This window comes from Buceros rhinoceros, unplaced genomic scaffold (assembly GCF_000710305.1).
Source record: "Buceros rhinoceros silvestris isolate BGI_N320 unplaced genomic scaffold, ASM71030v1 scaffold16998, whole genome shotgun sequence".
In the NCBI taxonomy this organism is placed as follows: domain Eukaryota; kingdom Metazoa; phylum Chordata; class Aves; order Bucerotiformes; family Bucerotidae; genus Buceros; species Buceros rhinoceros.
In genome coordinates this window covers 26,360-41,466 of record NW_010426486.1, presented here as the reverse complement: position 1 = coordinate 41,466, position 15,107 = coordinate 26,360, and the positions used below count along the sequence as shown (strand labels likewise).

General features: G+C 43.5%; 1 protein-coding gene across 1 annotated transcript in view; it reads left to right on the top strand.

Moving 5' to 3' along the window:
* The window catches only part of CARD11 (caspase recruitment domain family, member 11), a 23,400-nt gene that overhangs the window by 1,694 nt on the left and 6,599 nt on the right, over positions 1–15,107 (top strand). Inside the window, exons 4-17 of the mRNA XM_010141530.1 lie at positions 53–378; positions 826–1,005; positions 2,948–3,100; positions 3,194–3,319; positions 3,811–4,008; positions 4,513–4,692; positions 5,712–5,766; positions 7,010–7,125; positions 8,308–8,411; positions 11,070–11,122; positions 11,843–11,975; positions 12,497–12,698; positions 13,552–13,678; positions 14,788–15,028. Coding sequence (XP_010139832.1) covers positions 53–378; positions 826–1,005; positions 2,948–3,100; positions 3,194–3,319; positions 3,811–4,008; positions 4,513–4,692; positions 5,712–5,766; positions 7,010–7,125; positions 8,308–8,411; positions 11,070–11,122; positions 11,843–11,975; positions 12,497–12,698; positions 13,552–13,678; positions 14,788–15,028 — 2,194 coding nt within the window. The remainder of the gene's footprint in view (positions 1–52; positions 379–825; positions 1,006–2,947; positions 3,101–3,193; positions 3,320–3,810; positions 4,009–4,512; positions 4,693–5,711; positions 5,767–7,009; positions 7,126–8,307; positions 8,412–11,069; positions 11,123–11,842; positions 11,976–12,496; positions 12,699–13,551; positions 13,679–14,787; positions 15,029–15,107) is intronic.

Sequence of the window (15,107 nt, the reverse complement as noted above, 5' to 3'; positions counted from 1 at the left end):
CTGAACCTACTTAGTACGATGTTAGGTTGATAAGCTGTTCGCACATTTTCAGTGGAGGAAGGACATGAAGGCCTTACCCATTTCCTAATGAATGAGATCATTAAGCTTCAGCAGCAAGTAAAGACAAAAGATATACAGCGCTGTGAACTCTTGGCTAAGTCTCGCCAGTTGGAGGATGAGCGAAAGCAGCTAAAACTGAACAAGATAGAGCTGCTGACCTTCCAGGAGAGATACAACAAGATGAAGGAGGAGAGGAACAACTACAATGATGAGCTGGTCAAGGTGAAAGATGAGAACTACAATCTGGCCATGAGGTACGCCCAGCTGAGTGACGAGAAGAGCATGGCTGTGATCAGGAGCAGAGACCTCCAGTTAGAGGTGAGATAAATGCTCCGACCTGCTTTAATCAGGAGCAGCCATGGAGGATGCCAGTGGCATCCAACCAATGAGACCTCCTGTCAAAAGCAGAAAGGTGAAAAGCTCTCACTTGCTTTTCTTATCCAGATGAGTAGAGGTATCACTACAGAAATGCAGTGATGTGTATTAATGGTGGGTAAGTTATATACTTGTAATGGTTTACAGAATATAAAATACTTAAAACCGGAATTTTAAAAATTTAATTGTTTGCTAACAACACAATTTTAGCTTTTCAGACTCAGCAGTATCTTGGGGCAGTTATCTAGTTTGCACTATAGCTGTTGATTTTTTCCACCTATGACAGTACGTTTTCACCTGGAAGTGCCAGTGTTTTCAGAGCAGTAAATATCAGAGCTAAGAATGATTTCTTTCCTCTTTCTCCGTTTCACTGCTCTCTGGCTGCTTTAGATTGACCAGCTGAAGCATCGCTTGAATAAGGTGGAAGAGGAATGCAAGCTGGAGAGGAACCAGTCCTTGAAGCTGAAAAATGATATTGAAAACCGGCCCAAAAAGGAACAGGTTCTAGAGCTGGAGCGGGAAAATGAGATGATGAAGACTAAAATCCAGGAGTTACAGTCCATCATTCAGGTATAAAAGCAATTGCTACATTTAACATTCCAGCCACGTCACCTCAGCTCTCCTGCTTACCCAGGCGATGGATTCGGCAGGCTTCAACCACTCCTTGCCTCCAGGCACTCCCTCGGTCTCGTCCAGTATACAAGTCTTACATAAGTCACGTCTCCTCACTGCCTCTCTTGGTGGATGCCCCTCACCTCAGGATCCAAGGGTCTGGAGGAGGCTGTGAGAGTGGGGCAGAGAAGCAGCAGGAGGTGACACCTCCCACCTGTTTTCAGTAAGGGACAGGGAGCTGTGCGAGGTACGCAGGGAAACTGGTAACTATCCACAAGAGGAGGTGGCACGATCTCTGCTACCGCTCCTCACCTCAAACTCCACACATACGCCTGTTACAATGCTAGGAAGTGTGGGTGAAACCTCTGCCTGAGTAGCCACAATAAGCGGAAGGCAAAGTTCAGAAAAACAGAAGGTTGGTTGTACAGCTCCCAGCTGTCTGCAGAACTCCTCGTACAAACACAGGCACATGGAGGAGTTCTACCAAAAAAATTGCCAACTAGTAAATCAAGCTGTACATGAGACAGTGGCTCTTTCAAGGTGCAGAGTGCAGCTGTTTAACTGCTGAGCCTTCAGCTCCGCGGTTTACCCCGCTGTGGTTCCTAGTACCAGTCTGTCACTACAAAGCTGTGTTAAACAGCCAGCCCGGAAATTTCTGACAGCGGCTCTGTGTCCCCTGGTTTAGGCTATTGTCATATCTGTGCCAAAAGGTCTTGATGAAGCGGAGGGGAACAAAGTTTTCTATACTTGGGTAGTCCCTGCTTACCAGGATGCCTGTAGAACACCGCAGTAACTTGCACAGGAATCTTAACTAAGATTTGTTTGAGCAGAGAACAGGGATGATAGGCAGCAAGTTCAGCACTGTGTTATTCTGTGAAGAGTGTAGCCAAATATTAGCATACATGTGAGAGTGCTTAGTTAGCACTTCGCTGGAAAAGGCCTGTGGTATTTTAAAATGACACTTAAAACGTTATCAATAGAATCCATTTCGGAAATGGCTGTAGCCTCTAGCAGTGCCTAACGATTCTTAGTTCTAACACAAATCCAATGCAAAGGTTGAAAAAGGGTGTAGGACAGAAGGTTCTGGGAGTTCTGGTCCTTGTAGAATCTCTGTATTAATTGAAATGGTCTGCTAGCACCTGAAGAAATAATCATGACATAGCTAAAAATAGGATTGAAATTATCCGAACTGGAAGTATAAATAAGCAAAAGGCAGTTTGTTTTAGAAATACTTAGAAATGCTAGGTAACCAAAATGTCACTGAAATCTCCAAATTAGTCTAGGTATTTTAAGAATAAATGTGCGTATTACTTGCTTGAATTTTGTGCCTTTTTCCTCTTCCATTTATGGCTAATTTTGGATGGCAATTTATTTGTTGGAACCTGCTCCAGTAACCTTGTTAATTTTAAGTCTGAAAGAAGAAATATTGCTGCACACTATAGAAAATGAAGTGGTGTACAAGCCACCCCAGGCATGTTTAATATTCTCTGAGCACAGCCCTGTAAAGCCTATGCACGCTTTAAAAATTCCTGTGAATGTTTTCTTAGGCCCTGCTCTTTGGCAAAGGGTGATTTTTGTGCTCAGTGAGAGCTGATTAATAGCGAAGAGTTTTGAATGCAGGGCTTGGAGTGAAGAATTGTCACTGCATCCAAAATGGATCAAATTATAGCCAGTACAATAAAACAGTAAAACAGATCCTTCCTCAGACTATCCTGACAGCAAGACAGCCTTTATTCATCTTTTCTGACATGATTTTAAAATATGAACAAATGTCCATCTCTTCTCCTGCCTTCCCTGTTCATTTGCTATTCCTCTTGTTTGTTACTGTCTTTGCTCCTTTTCTCCCTGCAATACTATTTTCTCCTGCCCTGGCCTGTCTCCTAAAAATGTCTTTCCTCAGGCTGACAAGCGGGGTTTGCCAGACTCGGACAAAGCCATTTTGGATATTCTGGAGCACGACCGTAAGGAGGCACTAGAAGATCGTCATGAGTTGGTCAACAAAATCTTTAATCTCCAAGAGGAGATTCGTCATGTGGAGGACTTGAGAGACAAGGTGAGAAATGGAAGGATAGAAAGATGGAATATCTCAGGCTAGTGCCCAAAAGACCTCTGAGAGGAGTGGTGGTTAACAGCGTGTCATTTCCAGTATCTTGAAGAGAAAGAAGATTTGGAGTTGAAGTGTTCAACACTAGGAAAAGACTGTGAGATGTATAAGCACCGTATGAACACTGTGATGATACAGCTAGAAGAGGTGGAAAAGGAGCGAGACCAGGTATCTAACCGTTAAAGTGGGAAAAATCAGTACCTAAAGCCTGTATCTCTTATTTGTCACTTTGGGGAATTGTGGGTAATTGGACCCAAAATACCATTAAAATGTAAACAGTTACAAGAACTTGCTACTTGTTGGAATTTGCATTACAGTAATTACACGTAGGATAATACTGGGTTGTTTTCACAGTGCAGCATCTGGCAGGCAGGACCAAGATCTTAACAGCAGCTACTGCAAGCTCCGTTGTAGTGTCAAGTCATTCAGTTTGCGCTCCGGAGCATTTTGCCTCTAACCAAGAGGGAGCTGGAAACGAACCACCCTCATCATCGTAATTTTTAATGGTACTACTGTGGCACATCCCGGTCCTAACCGCCGTGTTAATTGGTGAATGGTTACCAGCTCTGAAGTCTCCGTGCCAAACACCTCCAAACAAAACAGGCAGGAGAAGGTGTCTGGTGCCCAGGTGCAAAAGAGGTTTCTTCTCTCCGCTGCAGGCATTCCGCTCGCGTGATGAGGCTCAGACACAGTATTCACATTGTCTGATTGAAAAGGATAAGTACAGGAAGCAGATTCGAGAGCTGGAGGAGAGAAACGATGAGCTCCGAATTGAGGTGGTTCGGAAAGAAGCTTGCATCGTTAACCTGGAGTGCAAACTCCGACGGCTCTCTAAGGACAATAACTTTCACGACCAGGTAGGGCTGAGGAAGACAGGCGCGAGTTCATTCTTAAGACTTGATTTAAAAAACATTTTGGTATGGAAGGGAGGGGGGACTTTTTAATTCCCTCCATGAATTAACTGAAACAATCACCTCCTTCTAATAAATGTTGTGTCAATAAATGTCAGTGTTGTGAGTTCTGCAGTACAGCAGGGTTCAAGCTGTCTGTGTTACGCTCGTAGCTTCTCAAAGGCGGTCACTCTACACCTTGATTTTAAATAGAAGGGAAAGAAATGCAGAAAGACAATTAATTTCTATACTAGGGTAGAAACTACAAATACTTTTGTGGAATGTGCCCCAGTGAACAGAAATCCCCACAAATGTTAATCTGAATTACTGGCTTGGGTCTGGAGCCTCATTCTGCATGAGCTTCTGAAGCGCTGGAGTCACAGAAAGTTCAATCCAATTACTCTAAAGCGAGGTCATGGGGAATTGTACCAAACCAGTCTCAGAAGTAAAATGTTTTCTTCTGATCTTTAGAGTTTGCCGCGGAATCTACCCATTACTATTATCTCCCAGACCTTTGGGACTTCTAGTCCCAAAGCCAATGGTCAGGAAGCAGATGACTCCTCCACTTCTGAAGAGTCTCCAGAAGACAGCAAATTCTTCTTGCCTGATCAAGCTCGACTCAAGAGAAGAGTGAATCTGAAGGGAATCCAGGTGTGTTCTAACATGAGGCAGGGACTGTTAGAATTAAGAGACATAACACAGGTTGTGGACGTGCCTCTGAAAGCGCTGTGCTGTATAGGTAGGAATAGATCTGTATGTGATAGTGAGCCCTCAAGTTTTGCAGTGTGGTGATTGGCATCTTGAGGAGCAGATATAATCAGGCTTCATAGACCATTTTCTGCCCCTTCTCCCCAAGCTGTGTATTCTCCTTGCTTCTGCTGTTCATTCACATTCTTGGAGCATTGTCAATAAATTGATTCTTTTCCTCCTTAACGGCAGTGAAAAAAAAAAAAATGACATAATGCCTAAAGTCCAGCACACAAGTAACTGAAGGTGGAAAACAAAGCACTGGTGGAAAAGCTCACATCAGCTGGAAGGAATAATGGAAAGAAATGGACATAATCTGGAGCAAAATTAACTGCCTAATTTAGAATTAAATTGTGGCAATTTCCTCTCACTAAGGAGTAAGGGGTACATGAGTTAGGTCCACGATTTCCCCGACTAGCTGCATTCATACAGCTATTATCTGCTGCTATACTCATGAATTGTAAAAAATACACAATCTAACATCCAGGGTTTTGAGCTTCTCTTTCATCTGCATTTGAATTCTCCCTGCCCTTCATAACCTTTCTGAGCTCCGACTGCCATTATTATTTATGGCAATAGAGCTGCATTTCTTACGTCGCTCCCTCCAAAAGGGTGCCTGTTCTATTACGAGCTGCCTGAAACCAGTCCCAAGGCACCCACTTCACCTTTTGTCTCTTTGTTCCCTCAGCAGAATCTGGAAACTGCAATGCATTTGGCCAGACTTTTGAAGCAGTGAGGTAGCTAACTTTAGTTCACTGCGGTGGCATTTACATACCTAAATATCTTCCAAATTTGGGGTCCTTTTGTTTAAAGGAGGGCAAATACATTGCAGTGTAACACTGAAAAAAGGGGTCAAAATAGCCGATTTACAGTGTGTGGCAAATATTCTGCATTTGTGCTGATTTTTGTCCTCTTTATTTTAGATAAATCCAAGAGCTAAATCCCCTGTCAACATGAGCAAAACATCAGAGTTTCAAGGTCAGAAAAAGCACCCATGTCCTCATTACTTTCCTGTTGCTTTGTCTCATTCACTTAATCTCTTTAAGTTGTTTTAACAAATGTGCCAACCCGGAAAATTCTTAACTAAGTCGAAGTCAAAATAGACGAGTTCTCTCATAGTTAAGCATGTCGCAATTTAAAGTAGTCAAGTAGTCTACCCGAGTGTCCTCTCCATCCAAAGATACCTCCACAGACACACAGTGTTGCATCCCATAGCTTACCTTAGTTTTCTGTTTACTCAATTTTCCTTTTAGTTTACGAAAATTTTAAAGGCACTGGTGTAACACCTGTGCTACAGGTCATTATACCGTTCTCTTATTGCTGTTGGAAGAATCTTTCAGGCTGAGAAGACCCTAATCCAATGATTGTCTAAAAATTTCCTTTGTCCTTCCACAACCTTCAGCATGAGGAAATTAATTTTAAGTCTAAAACATTGCAAAGATTAGAGGGAGGGGGTTGACCCACCCATCAGCCAGCTGCCAAGTTACCAAATTCGTATTTGAGCTACTCCTAATTCCTCTTATTTATGTAAAGCTGTTCTCAAACCAAACAACATCTTAGGCAGCACTTCCTTTATTTGTTACATGCAGCAGCATGCTTGCTGTTGTACAAAATATGATGGGAGCCGTGGTTCCTGCTGCAAGATGTTCAACACTACGTTTGGCATCAGGTAATGTGCAACATTCGTACAAATCAGAGGTGCTGAGGAAGGGAAGGAGTCCACCAAGACACTCATGCTGTGCTGCCCGGTGCTGCTGAAGCATCTCAAGATTCTTGGTCCCTGTTGTAAATTTCTTGTTGTAAAAACAAAGCATCATTCAGTGAGCCAGCCTTACTGCAGGCTACCAGATTCCGATGATGAAGTTAAAACAGATTAGTAAATCAACCCTTCTTTAATTTGTCAGATAGTATTCATGGATCTAATAAAAATGTGTAGGATGGAGTTGAAGAAAAAGTTGGCCAGAGGCTGTCCAGAGAGGCGTGTATTTCTGTGCTTTGCTGGGAAGCTGACGGGGAAGGGAAGCGAAGGGAGCCGAGCTGCAGCTGCAGGGACAGAGCGCTTCCTGGAGCTGCGGTCCAGTACCACGAGGGGGGAAACACAATAAGCTGCAACAGAAAGAAAAGCCGAGTGTGGTTGCAAATCTGTGAAAGACTTGGTATTGAAAGTGATCTGACATAATTTTCTCTGGTGTCTTTTTTTCTCTGTCGTCTGTGAGCACAGCAGTCCGAGCACAGGATGAAGATGGGGCCGATGCCAGCAATGGCCGCACAGACACGAGTTCCTCTAATTCTGTGTCCATCAGTAACTCCATCAGCAGCTGTGAAGTCAGCAAGATTGTAAGGAGCCTTCAGATGCCCCTTGCCTGTCTACGACCATCTCTCCTAATGCGGTTCAGAGCTTTCGCAGCCCAGTATTAGCACTTCACTAGCGTCCCAGCTGTGAGCACAGCCCAGGCCTTGTCAGAGATTCCCTTAATCCTTTTTACCCGCATTTTCCTAGAGCCATGAATTAGCCTTTTCCAAAGTCACAGAATTGGTTTATGTTTATTTAAAGATATTTCAATGGTATTTATGACCTCTTGCTGTCTCCTATTCCATTTCATTTTTACCATTAGAAGGAAGAGATTTACTTTAAAAGTGGCTCTGTAATTTATTTAAGAAAATTTTCAGGGTTTTTTTGATTTCTCTAATGCTTTCCCTGTCTTAAGTAACAGTGAGTGAGAAAAGGGGTACAGATCACAGCCAGAGCTTTCTGCATACTGTAGCCAAAGCATTTCTTCCCTGCTTGCTGTATCCCCATAATCTCCCAAGGTAGATATTCCATTATACATACGTGAGCACTGACACAGCAGGACAAGCAGATAGAGAGAGTGCTCTTGCAGAGTGTTAATAACAAAGAACAAAACGTCTTTCTAGAACACCGTGAAAAATGCTGCCCCCAGGAAATTAAAATTATACCCAAGAATAGCCAGGAAAGAACTCTGTGCCACTGCTAATAAGCTTAGCTGGGTTCGGAATATTCTTTGGAATATCTGTTGGATATTAAGATGACTTATACTGTCTTCCCTCTAGTACAATTCAGAGTTCAGTTTCTAGTGTAGCAGATTAAGGATTTAATGTATGGAGATCTGCATTTTTCTTCCTCATTTCTACTATTTACATATATATATTAGTATACATACATTCTGCTTTTCATCCTCTTCCTCCTGTATATCAGTTGTGCAACACATACACCACACATCAAGTTTACCAAAATGGTTTGGTAAACCAGAGAGTCACGTGGACACAGAAGAAGGTACTGTGCCAGCACACGAGCTGTGCATATTGCTAAAATACTGAAATATGTGGATACAGATGCTCTTGTATGTAGCCTTCTGTACGTCTAGAATCAGTTTTTCATACTGGGGTGTGTGCTTCACAGTGCCACTGGCAGGCTAACAAACAGGCTAACGCTTCTGTAAGCTGGAAATGATGGCTCGCTTAAGAGAGATAACCTTTCTGTCACTTTTCTTTTAAAAGCAAACCCTGAGAAATCGCAATGACAGTATCATGTCTACCACTCCCGAGCCCCCAGGAAATGATTCAATAGTCCGACGCTGCAAAGAGGATGCCCCTCATTGCAGGTAGGTAGTAGCCACGGTGGTGAAATACGCCCGGAACCTGTTGTCGCAAGGAGGAGGGAAAAGGGTGCTAGATGCCCTTGTCTCTGGTTGGAGACCTTCTGTTCGGCAGCGAGAGTAACTTGCTAAACTTCTCAAGGCTGCAGTCCTTCAGCCCTCATTTTGTCCAAAACGCTCCGGGGTCTCTGATAGTTCAGCTGGGATGACTGACCCAGTGGCACCACTGCAGCACAGACCTTTGTAATGCACAGGATAAGAAACTGGGCTGAACTGGCCGGGCCCCCTTGCTATTGGGGAGTCTGCTCTGTCTTTGTAGGCTGACATGGCTTCGCTCTTTGCTTCTCAGCTCCATGCTGCCCGCCTGTGTTCCTGCCCCCTGCTCTCAAAGCGCCTCCTTCTCTGTACGCTGCCAAAAGAGAGCAGAGCTGCTTGAGTGTCTGTGAGAAACGGTGGGGAGAAATGGAGGAGGGAGGTGGGTTTTGTCAGGCTCGGGTCTCTCTATGTCAGCATAGCAATGAGGGAAGAGAGATACAGTGCCCTCTGCTTCACCTTCTGCTACAGCTTCCACTTTGGTTGGGTCATGGCCCTGTGGACTTCCCCTGCAAGTGAAATCGGACCAGCTGTGGATTGAGAGGTTAGCGGCAGGAAGGGGAGAGACCTTGCCTGCCTCACAGTCCCCTAAGTGGCACTGACCCCTTTTAGAAAAGGTTGGTAGCGATGCAGTACCTGGACATACTGTTTTGTGTTGGTGTCAATGGCATCAGTGTTTGTATCTGAAATACCAGAAGATACAAATACATTCCCTAAAGGTCCCAAGCAGAAAGAGAAAAGAACAAAGCCCAAGCAAACCAATGCAGAAGAAAGAACTACAGGGTTTAATGGAGGATTTAGAGCTTTATTAGATGTATTTTTTAGACCTAATCTTGATTAGAACTTTATTTAGGTTCGTAATGCTGTAACCCATCCCTGGCAGACTGCCGCTTTCGCCTCTCTGTGTAAAGCCTTCCAAGACAGCTTTCCATTGAGGGCATCCTCAGCTAGTTCTCCCACACACTTTTCTCAGCTGCTGAGGATTTATGCAGAGTTTGTTCTACTCTCCCTTAGCTTGTCCTATACTGGCCTCCAAGCCCCTTTTTAAAGTGTGTTGTGTTAATTCAGAAGGATTGTTTTATTAATGATTTGAATGCTTTATGTTTCTGGTGCTTAACTTGAAAAGCCTTTGGCATGCCTGAACATTTAAATATTTGCAGTCTCTTACAGAATGCAGTAGAGATTACATGGATATTACGCCTCTTGTGGACTTACTTCAGTGCAGCTCTGACTATGTCCTGCTCCATGTTAAGGCGCTGGAAAACTGAGCTGTGCTGAAATCTGAACATTTTCCTCATATTACATCCTCTTTCCCACTGGAATGTGGAAGGAAAAGGTACCCTGGAGCAAGGTCTTAGTGTGGCTCACTTTGTTGAGCTAATAATCAAGTATCTCAAGAACGTGCACTGCAGTTTATAACTTTATAATTAGCCTGCTAAGCTTTTATAACTTGTTTGTGAACAAAATCCAAAATAATTGCTATTTCCATGCCAAGTTGCAGGTTTCACAGTTCATCTGATCTTGATTTGTGTGAAAAAAAAATGAGATCATAATTTAATATAGAAAAAGTTTTATTATTTTACTGCTTATGCATGGTGTAAAAATAGCTGGTTCTCCCCAGACTGGCTGCGAAAATTCACCCTTCACCTGAAGCCAAATATGAGGAATGTCAGCTCCACAGGAGACCTGCAAATCATTCTGAATGGGAAAAACAACGAGCTGTTATTTAAACAGCTTTGCAACCAAAGGACACGCTTTAATGAAGTCCTTCTAGTGAGGCAGACAGATCGCTCACGTGGCTGGACATCCCCAATCTCCCTTTAAGAACAAAACTGTCGTGAATTTTAACGGTTTGTTTTTAAGGCCAACGGATCTAGTCACCCTTAACAGGAAAGGTTGTGTCAGTGAGGGCTGGACTGGGACCAGAGCTGGGGCATAACAGTTTCTGTGCAACAGCTTGGTACAACCTACCATTCTGTTACTGTAGGTGAGTAACCTGTGAGGTACCATTAAGCTGTTATAAAATGCTTCAAGTACTTTAGATCAAGCAGGTAAATTACTCCTTTACTGCCGCACCTCAGTCACTTCCCTTGCATTCACTGTCCATCAATAGCTTTTTTGATCTATCACGGGGAAAAAAAATCCATGCTGCAGTGTATAGAGAGCAGACATGCAAGTGTTGTCTCAGTGCTGAAGCAGATGTGGTGAGAGTCACGCATATGGGACCATCAGTCAGCAGCTTCCCTTTATCTGCAGCAAAATCTTCATTCCTTCACCGCTGTTAGCAATTCTTCCTCCTGAACCTTCTTGCTGCTTCACATGCTTCCCACGTTGACTGTCTTCCTGCCGTCTTCCTACATCTTCCCTGGGCCCACGGGTATGTTACTTGCTTATTTTTTTGCAGATGCACCATTGTCTGATGCAACACCTCCAACACCCTTCTTTTTCACAGAAGTTTCTCCTTCAGAACTTGACGAGATCTGCTGGAGTTGAAATCTGCTGCAAACTGGAATGTGAACAGCTTTCTCTCTCTCTTTCTTCCATTATCTCATGCTTTGTTTTTAATTCCAGCCTAGCCGAAGAGGACAATGACAGCTTTGGATATGATGCTCTGGAGCTAGATGGTAAGCAAGAGCATATCATGTATACAGTTTAGCTATGAGATCTATGTGATTAGCTCACCAGCTACAGCTGCTGTCAAATAATCAGTTCCTGCTCTAAATAAGATGGGACACATAGTCTGAGATAAAAATCAAGTCAGTTCCTCAGAACAAAGATTAGACTGAATGAATAGATGGAGGGTGCTTGGCTGAGGTTTGCAGGTTGATAAGAAGACCTCCAGCCTTAAAATGAGGAAAGCATCAAACTGAGAGGGGAAAGAGCAAAGGTGACAGAGCCAGACCCTTCTCAGTGCTACCCAGTGAAAGGGGAAGAGGCAACGGGCACAAACTAAAGAACAATCGATTACATTTAAACAGGGGGGAAAAAGCTTTTTTACTGTGAGGGTGGTCAGATACTGGAATAGGGTCGTCCAGAGAGGGTGACTAGTTTGCATCCTTGGAACTATTCAAAACCCAACTGGACAAGTCCTGAGAAATCTCCTCTACTTGACCCTTCTTTGAAGTTTGACTAGTCAGTCAAACTTGCTCTTCTGTAAGAGTGATCAGGTAGGTCCAGTAAATAAGACTGGCATTCCTTGCCATGGCCTGTGAACATGAGTCATGCCTCTGCATCAGGAATTTTCTCCCTGAGCTTTCACCGGGATCAATCAAACATTGCTTTTCCCTTTTTCCATCTTTGTCACCCTATCCAGGGCTCATTTTCCTTCTTGTTACTCTTTTCAGATGACAGTCATGACAGGCAGTCACATGGAGCTCCTTCAGTACACTCTTCCTCTTCTTCTCATCAGTCAGAAGGCCTGGATGCCTACGAGCTTGAGCACGTCAACTCTATATTTAGGAAGTTCTCTCTGGAAAGGTATTTCAGATGCCAGTTCATCTGCCTTAGTCAGAGACTGAGGGGAAAGGCTACTGTGGTATAGATCCTCCATTTATCTATCAGTCGCTAAAGGAATAATGGCAGGAATACGATGTCTGAAGTAGTCATTTGACACAAATGCCTCATGATACTGTGCTAAGTCTTTATTTCTTTATGTTGACAGCAGTCATGTCTTGTAAACCAATGAAAGTCATCTTAAAATTTCAAAAACTTCAGGGCAGACAAAATGTTCTAGAGGCTTAAATTTATCCTTGTGATCTTGTTACCCTGCTGGAGGAGGTACTGTTGTACAGCTGAGCTATGCAGTCACGTCAGAGCACCTGAAGCTATCTCCAGAACTTAAGCAGTAATGAGAAGAATTTTTTTTGAGAGTCCTTAGATCCTAATGTTTGATAACACTAAAAGTTTATTTCTGTGTCTCTCATTTATCATGCACACATTTAACTCTGGAGCGGGAGCTACAGTGAGAAAACTAACTGTTACTTCCTTTCACGACACAGACCTTTCCGTCCCTCTGTCACATCTGTCGGTCGCATTAGAAACTCCTGCCACACTATCCAGCGCGTAACACTGAATGGAGACAGTCTCAACGCGGAAATCACCCTGGTTGGGGGGAACGATAAAGGGAGCTTTATTAGCTCTGTCAAGACAGGATCACTTGCAGAGAAAGCAGGCCTTCGGGAGGGACACCAACTCCTGCTGGTGAGCGAAAAATAATCCACAAATACTACTGGATGTCTGTCCACCTGCATGCATGCACGCTCACCACAGTACTTCACTGCTTCTTTTGTCCTGTATTAGTGACAGAGCATACGGCTCATGCAGAAGAACATCTGCCATAGACTATGAAAATATTGGATAACAGTATTTATGGTCATCCAACACACACACACAGAGTTTTACACTTCACAGAGCTCTGTATGGAAGAGATTACAGCACTGATGCTTTATTTAACGCTGCATTGTACAGCCCCTTTGAAAAGATTTAGGATGGGATTTGTGCTTGACTTCCTAGTGCTTTCCTGTCTTGAAAGGAAGTTGATGCTACTTAGCTGAGGATGGTGGCTCCTAAACCATTCTTTCGAGTGGCCTGTCTTGGGACTGGACGTGTTGTGAACAGCAAGGGATACGGCTGCAGTATGAATGGGAAGAAGGGCTGCCCAGCTGCGTAGCTGGCCCTGGCATCACATAAGCAGGAGTTCAGTGGAGCTTCTGATAAGCTGCTCTTTGCTTGGTTTTCTCTCCTTTGCCAATATTCCCCAACCATTTTCCTATTAAAATGCCTCCAAGGAGAAAAAAAAAAACCCACAACTGATATTCCTGCACTATTTACTACTGGGAATCCTGAGATTGTCAAAGAGCTGCAGTTCTGTTGATTGCTAGCATTCCTAATTTGAGAGAAAAGAAATTAAATAATTAGAATGTAATCTGCATTCTGATAGCAAAGCACCTGCATTGTTTAATCAGAAAAATATTAAACAAAGCTCCAAAAAAAAGGGTATAATTGACTCAGAGATTAAACCCGTGCCGGAGAGTAATATTTCTTTCATATCTAGTTGGAGGGCTGCATCAAAGGGGAAAATCAGAGTGTTCCCTTGGATACTTGCACAAAGGAAGAAGTTCACTGGACAATTCAGAGGTGCAGTGGTCCAGTAACACTCCAGTATAAATCAAATCATGAAGGTAAGACCAAAAGTATTTCTCATCTCCATTAGTCCCTGGTCTATTAAACTAACTTGTCTGGATGAGAATGACAGGGCCGGAATACCCTTTGTACTGGTATAAATCTGAAGCATGCCCACTGGTGATAATTAGAGCTACGCCAGGTAACTGCTCCAGCTTCTAGCTTTGTGACTGAGAACAAAAAAAAGCCCATATGCTCGTCACTGCAGGACTCTGAAGAACTTACATGGTGGGCCAATAGTGACATGGCTCACAAAACACATTCAAGCTTATTTTTAGTTTTCTGTAACGTGCTGTGGTGAGCTGAATCATCTTTACCCAGCTGAAGTCGATTTACCTGACGGAGTTGCCCTGTTTATTACCTTTGTGTCTTTATTTTATCTTGAACAGCTGGAGTTCATGTGTGGTGAACAGAATCTGATTTTAGTGCTCATGGCCCGTAATGATAATTTCAAGTTATGGATCAAAAATTACATCCCAGATCCATTTTTTACTGGTGTATATAACTTCACGTGGTGGGGGTTTTTTTTTTTAATGCTGGTTGGAGAATTTCATCTGCATAGATCACACAGGAAGTGATGTCTTTGATTTTCTTTGATGTTTTCAAAGGGAGGAAAGACTATTGCAATGTTTTTTGAGCACCACTTAATTGCAGATAAAGCATGTTATAGATCGTGGGAGTGCCAATTAGAGCTGATAATAAAGGGAATAGTGTGTCATTAATAGTGGTGGCAGAACTTAAGCTGTAGTTACAGGATAGAGCTATAGCTGTGTCTGCACCTTTGCTGAGAAGTTCTCTGTTTCACAGGTCATGTGTGGAGTACTGAAAATGGAGTAATCTAAAAGTATTGTTATAATGAGAATATTCTCACAGTTTCTGAGACCAGCACTGTGAGCCGTTTCTGAATCAATGCCCCATTAGTGCCTTCAAGTGCAGGCCCATAACCTCATTGTAACTGGTGTAACTAGTGCTCTGGAAGTACAAGCCCCCTCTTGGAGGAGTCTCAGAAGTTTGTGCTGTGCACTTCTCCCAGAGGATGCTTAGGGATGCGGCACGCTGAGGTCTGACCAGTAGTGATCTTGCTTCCCCGCTTCCTTCGCTGCTGCAGGTTATCGCAAACTGCTGTCAGAACTGGAAGAAGGGCTGATCACATCGGGGGACTCATTCCATATCCGCTTGAATCTGAACATCTCCAGCCAGCTGGACTGCTGCTCCCTCTCAGTGAAATGTGATGAGATCGTTCACATTCTTGACACCATGTACCAGGGGAAGTGTGAATGGCTCTGTGCCAGAGTTGACCCGTTCTCCGACAGGGACCTGGAAACGGGGACCATTCCCAGCTACAGCAGGTGAGGGTAACGCTGAGTGTCCAGGACTGAGAGCAGTGGTTCTGTAAACAGGGAAATTAGTAACTGCCACAGGGAAAGA